This window comes from Gracilinanus agilis, chromosome 3 (genome assembly GCF_016433145.1).
Source record: "Gracilinanus agilis isolate LMUSP501 chromosome 3, AgileGrace, whole genome shotgun sequence".
NCBI classification, from domain to species: Eukaryota; Metazoa; Chordata; class Mammalia; order Didelphimorphia; family Didelphidae; genus Gracilinanus; species Gracilinanus agilis.
In genome coordinates, this window is record NC_058132.1 from 228,243,787 (window position 1) to 228,249,786 (window position 6,000).

General features: G+C 34.9%; 1 protein-coding gene across 1 annotated transcript in view; it reads left to right on the plus strand.

Annotated features, from left to right (window-relative positions):
- Positions 1–2,253, plus strand: part of COL5A2 (collagen type V alpha 2 chain) — a 182,186-nt gene extending 179,933 nt beyond the window's left edge. Inside the window, exon 53 of the mRNA XM_044669074.1 lies at positions 478–2,253. Coding sequence (XP_044525009.1) covers positions 478–624 — 147 coding nt within the window. The 3' untranslated portion in view covers positions 625–2,253. The remainder of the gene's footprint in view (positions 1–477) is intronic.
- Positions 2,254–6,000: the final 3,747 nt, after the last annotated feature.

Here is a 6,000-nt window from a genome sequence, read left to right on the forward strand (position 1 = left end):
AAGATTCAGTTTAAATCCCACATTGCCTTCCCCCTCCACCTGCCTTGCCCTAACACTTTCCCTTTTGAGATTACTTTCCATGTCTTATATATATAATATATATGTATGTATATATGTATATATATGTTTTATATGTATATAATATACATGTATATATTTTATATATATGTTGTTTACATACTGTGTCATCCACTAAAATGTGAACTCTATGAACTCTATGAGATCAGGGACTATATTTTGCCTACCCCTAGTGCCTGCAAATAGTAAACTCTTCATAAATATTTGTTGATTGATAAATTGCTCAAATTAGGCAATTAAAAATGCTTACCAGGAAATACTGTATTTTATTCTTTCAGATCTTTGAATTTCCTTAGGGAAAATGCTTTCATACCAAGAGTTATGGTAAACATAATCTGGTGCCTTTTTAAAAAAAATAACATTAACCCACTTGTAACTCATATCTTCTTTATATTCCAGAGGCGTAATGGAAATGTGGGCAAGACTGTCTTTGAATACAGAACACAGAATGTGGCACGTTTACCCATTGTAGACCTTGCCCCTGTGGATATTGGCAATACAGACCAGGAATTTGGCATTGAAATTGGATCGGTTTGTTTTGTGTAAAACAAGATGAGATCAATCAACAATGACCACCATCATCAACCATGGCCACCACCCTTACCAAGAACTTAGACTGATTGAAATTGATCCTGAGACTCTTGAAGTAATGGCTGATATTACATCAGCACTGTATATACAATTCTTCCTAAATGCCTGGCCTCCTTCAGAATATTTATTTTAATTACAAACCTCCAGTTTTAAGTGATTTTAGACAACTTTGAGTGCAGCAGTCCGATTTTAAAAGGACCAGTCAATGACCACCTTAGAAAAAAAAAAAAAGAATCAACTTTGAAAGCAATAGGTCTCAGTTTTTGTTCAGTTTATTTCCGTGTATTGTACATGTTGCATACTACTTCTGAGCAAGCTATTCTTCCTGATAGCTAGCTTAAAGATTGGTATACATAAAATTAGGATGAAATGTTTCTTTTGCTTGACTGCCATTTTAAATAACAGAAAAGTAGAGCACTTTTGTGACCTCTCAATCCCAGTATATAGAGTACAATCACATAAGCTTTGGACCTGTAGAAATGACACCCGTATCTCTCTTCAGATGTTCATATATCAAATCATTTTATTCTCTATTTTAAAAGCTATTAAAGAAGTCAAATTCATTTCTCATTACCTTCACGAAATTGTTTAAATAGCCTCCTTCCATGTCATCAATGTCATCAAAGTCAAATAAATTGAGCATCCTAAATTTTTATGAAGTGGTAAAATATGAGTATGTAATTCAGCTTGTCTTTTGTACACTCTTGAGCTTCAAAGGTCCTTAGTCTCTTCCTGGCACACTTACCTGAATCCCATTAATGCAGATGATATTATCCGTGTGTCTCTGAGGAAGAATGTCTTTGTACTCTCCTATTTAAGCAGCCATTGGATTCCACACAACAGAATACACATACATGTTCCATCTGTTTCCAGCCTCCATATGTTGGGATCGATTTATTCATATTCTCAGTAGACTGACATATGATGAAGAAGAAAGACAGTTTGGAAACTCAAGAGTTGTGAATATGACTCTTTCTTTAGTCAATAACAGGTCATGAATAGTCAGTAATTCTGGTCTTTGCATTCTGTGAGACAAAGTGACCCAACATTTCTTAGCATGAGCTACCTCATCTCTAGAAGCTGGGATGTATTGAATATCCTTAGGTTTTTATTTTTGTTTCTTAGATACTAAAAGGTGCTATGCTTCTGTTATTATTCCAAGAATGGAGATAGGCAGGGCAAAAACATTTTTAAAAGAAGTGATGGTGCTAAAATTCCTTCTGTAAAGCTTTTACAAATAAAGATGATTATCACCAAATAACATTTTGAAAGAGTATAGATGTTAGACTTCCCATGTCTGAAAGAGCAGTGTTACGATGTGTTTTCACTGTTGGTCTGTCACATAGTCTATGGTATTGTAAAGCCTGTGTGTTTAATTAGATGAGAACATGCAGATGACCACTGCTTCAAGGTTTTTATTTCTGTTTCTTTTCTGCATTTGTTTGCTCTAATTTCTTTCCTTTTTAATTTGTTCCTTTAAAAGTAAACAACTGGGACCATCCCAAAAAAACAAGCCATGCACAGAGCTTTAGTCATGTATCTCTGCAAAGCATTTAATTAAATACTTGCTTCTTGTCATGTCAATGGCTTCCGTTTTGTGGAATTTGTCTAACATTTCAGCTCACAACAAGGAAAAGCATTATGGTGTAATTTATGTGTTTGTTTTTAATTATTTCCTTTTTTGTAAAAAAAAGAAAGAAAGAAAAACAGCCAACAATACAAAGAAGTGATCCACTTAATTTTACATTGACTTAGAAACAAAATTTTAAGGCATGGTCTTTCTTGAGCAACACTTAAGAAGGGAAGATGAGATCAGTTATCACTGTCTATGCTCTTAAAAATGCCAGACTGCTATTATTAAGACCAGAGAAAGATAATTCTTATTCATGACTGAATAAAATGTGATGATAAAAATCTATGTCTCATCTCACAATGTATCAAGTGCTGTATTGTGAACATAGATGATTGAAGTGGTATTTTTCTGAGCTTTCTTTTGGATTAGTGAATATAAAGCATATTCTAAAACATTCAATTCCCCAAATGATCATTATTTGAGATGAGCATGTTACTCTTGAATATATAAAATATTAAGTTGTGTATGTGGGTGTGTGTGTGTATCTATAAAGGACCCAACAGCTATAACAATTGTTCCAGGACATACCCTGGCAGCTACTATCCACCTAAATAAGTAGGCAGTAGATAACAACAGGTAAGAAGAGCTTTTCCCATGCTGCCCTGATGAGTTTAGAGAAACTCCAAGTAGATGGTTCACATACTATTCCATCAAAGGTTGACTTTGGCTGTGGCAATTAAGCTTTACTCATTTCCTATTGCTCCTTCCCTTTAGGGATTTTTCCTCACAACATAGCTATTAACAATTTGTTCTATTTGATTATAGTAGGTAGAGATAACATAAAGGAGAACATTCATTTGAGGTATTTTTAGAAAATTCACTTTGGGGTGATTTAAATAACTGGATATAAAGCATGTGATTTGTATAAGAATAGAAATGAGCAAGAATGAATGGCCAAAGGATCCTAATTGAGACTTTTTGTTGTTCAGTTGTTTAGTCATGTCTGATTCTTTCTTATGTCATTTTGGATTTTCTTTTTTTCTTTTTTCTTTTTTTTTAAACCCTTACCTTGTGTCTTGGAGTCAAATGCTCCAAGGCAGAAGAGTAGCAAGGGTAGGCAATGGAGGTCAAGTGACTTGCCCAGGGTCACACAGCTTGGAGGTGTCTAAGGCCAGATTTGAACCTAGGATCTCCTGTCTCTAGGCTTGGCCTTCAATCCACTGAGCTACCCAGCTGCCCCCCATTTTGGATTTTCTTGGCAATGATACTAGAATGGTTTGCCATTTCCTCCTCAAATTCATTTTTACAGATGAAGAAATGGAGACAAACAGGGTTAACTGACTTAACCAGTGTCACACAGCTTGTACGTATCTGAAGCTGATTTGAACTTAGGAAGATGAGTCTTTCCAACTTCAGACCCAGCATTCTATCCATTGTACCACCTATCTGCCCAGTTAAAGGGAATAAAAATAGATGTTTCTCTGACATATTATAGGAAGAATCAAATTTAATTGAAAAGACTTGCACAGTATGTTTAAATAATTGTAGTGACATTCAATATTGTTTATAATAAGTAAATTTTAAAATCAGACTAGGGAATGAGTTGAGATTATGGGAGTTGGGATAAGAGTTGAAGATGAATCCAAAATATTGTGCTTGGTTAATTAGGTTAATTAATTAATTAAGCTAATTAATGCTATTAGAAATCAGAGAAGTTGGGAGAATAGAAACCTTATGACAGAAGGCAATGAGTCCAGTTTGGATCATCTTAAGTTTGATGTCATGATGCCATCCACTTAGTAAGCAGACAGAAATCTGGATTTGGAAACTGAGTAAGAGTTTAGTGTTTGGTCATCCTCTACATATAGTTGTAATGGTAGGAAGGTGCCAGATTATGTGGAACTTCATCAGTAAATTTGAGGGAGAGAATCCAAAGCAAGAAAATGGTTAAAAATAGAATCCTTGGAGAAACTCGGCTTTGAGGGAAGTGAAAGATCAAAGAGATGTCTGGGAAGGTGAAGAAGTCTTTTTTTGTATACAGAGGTTCATTCCATCTCATTATTTGTGATCCAGTGATCTTCATTTAAAGATTTAGATTTCTGGTTGTCATAGTGGAACAGGTACTGGAGCTAAAGTTAGGAGACGTGGGATTGTGTCTGACCTCCAACAAATGTTGGTTGTGAGATTTATGGGCAGATAATTTATCATCCTTAAGCCTCAAATTCATAATCTGAAAATTGGAGTTACTAATTTTTGCATTACCTAATATGGTCATTTTGAAGAATGTATTTTGTAAACCCCAAAGTACCATATTATGAGGATTATTAGTACTGTATTATATTTTTTATCGATTATAGTGATCTATGTGGTTCAGTGGATAGAGTGTCAGGCTTGGAGTCAGGAGAACCTGAGCTCTCAAATCTAGCCTCAGACACTTACTACCTGTGTGATCTTTGGGAAAGTCATTGAACCAAATTTATTTCAGTTTCCTCACCTGTAAAATGAGCTGAAGAAGGAAATAGCAAACCACTCCATTATGTTTGCTAAGAAAACTCCAAATGGGATCACAGAGACTCAAACATGACTGACTGACAAAGCAACAGCAACATATGGTTTATAATCTGAAGTGATTACCCATCCTGATGATATCACAGATCCATTGAAAAAGTATTATTATTATTTTCCTCAAAGAATACTTCTAATACAAACTATGCAACTGCTATTTATTTCTCTTTGTAGAATTATTACTACTAATTTTCTCCACTTGTAGGTTTCTAAACTTGCTGTTTCTCCCACAAAATGATACATCTCCCACCTCTATGCCTTTTCAGTGGCTATCCATAATATTTACGATGCCCTCCTTTGCCTGTACTCTCTGGTTTCTATTGGCTTTCTTCCAGATTCCACTCAAAACCTACATTGTATAGGAGACCTTTCTTGATTATTGAAAACAACTTAAAATCATTAGGATGAGATAAGAAGTGAGTATATATTTTATTAAAATTATGAAATAAGGCTCAATAGGTACATTGGAATCATATTGTAGAGGGCCTTAAATGCCAGGGTAAGTAATTTATATTTCGTCCTAGAAGAAATGGAAACGTAATTAATATGTTTGAAATGATGTTCTATTTCTATGAAAAGAGTGTTAAGTTCTATGCTTTATGAACATGATTTTGGTCATTGAAGAAGATGGTTTGGAAAGGAAGATACTGGAAGCAAAACAATCAATTAGAAGACTATTATAGTTACACAGATATGTGGTGAGAAGTGCCTGAAATGGGATATCATAGAATTTGAGAGCTGGAAAGAACTTCTAAAACTGCTATTCTTTCTCCTATAGCAAAAGAGCCTCCACTAAAACATGAATAGCAAGGGGTCATCTGGTCTCTGCTTAAGAGCTCCTAGACAGGGAAACCCACCAATGCTTGACGTAGCCCATTCTACTCCTGCGCATCTATAACTGTCAGGGGACATTTTCCCCCTGATATGGAGATCTAAGTTGCCTTTTTGCAACTTTCATCCATTGCTGCTGGTTTTGTCTTTTGGGCCCAAAGAAAACAAGGTTAATCTCTTCTTTGCATGACAGTTCTTCATGTACTTGAAGATGGCTCTCATGTACTTCATGAATCTTCATTTCTGTAGCCAAAATATGATTAGTTCTTTCAATTTATCCTGAGAAGATATTAAGGCCTTTATTCCATTCTAATTAACTTTCTCTGGAAACTCCAATTTATGACAATAATTTCCTTCTTAAA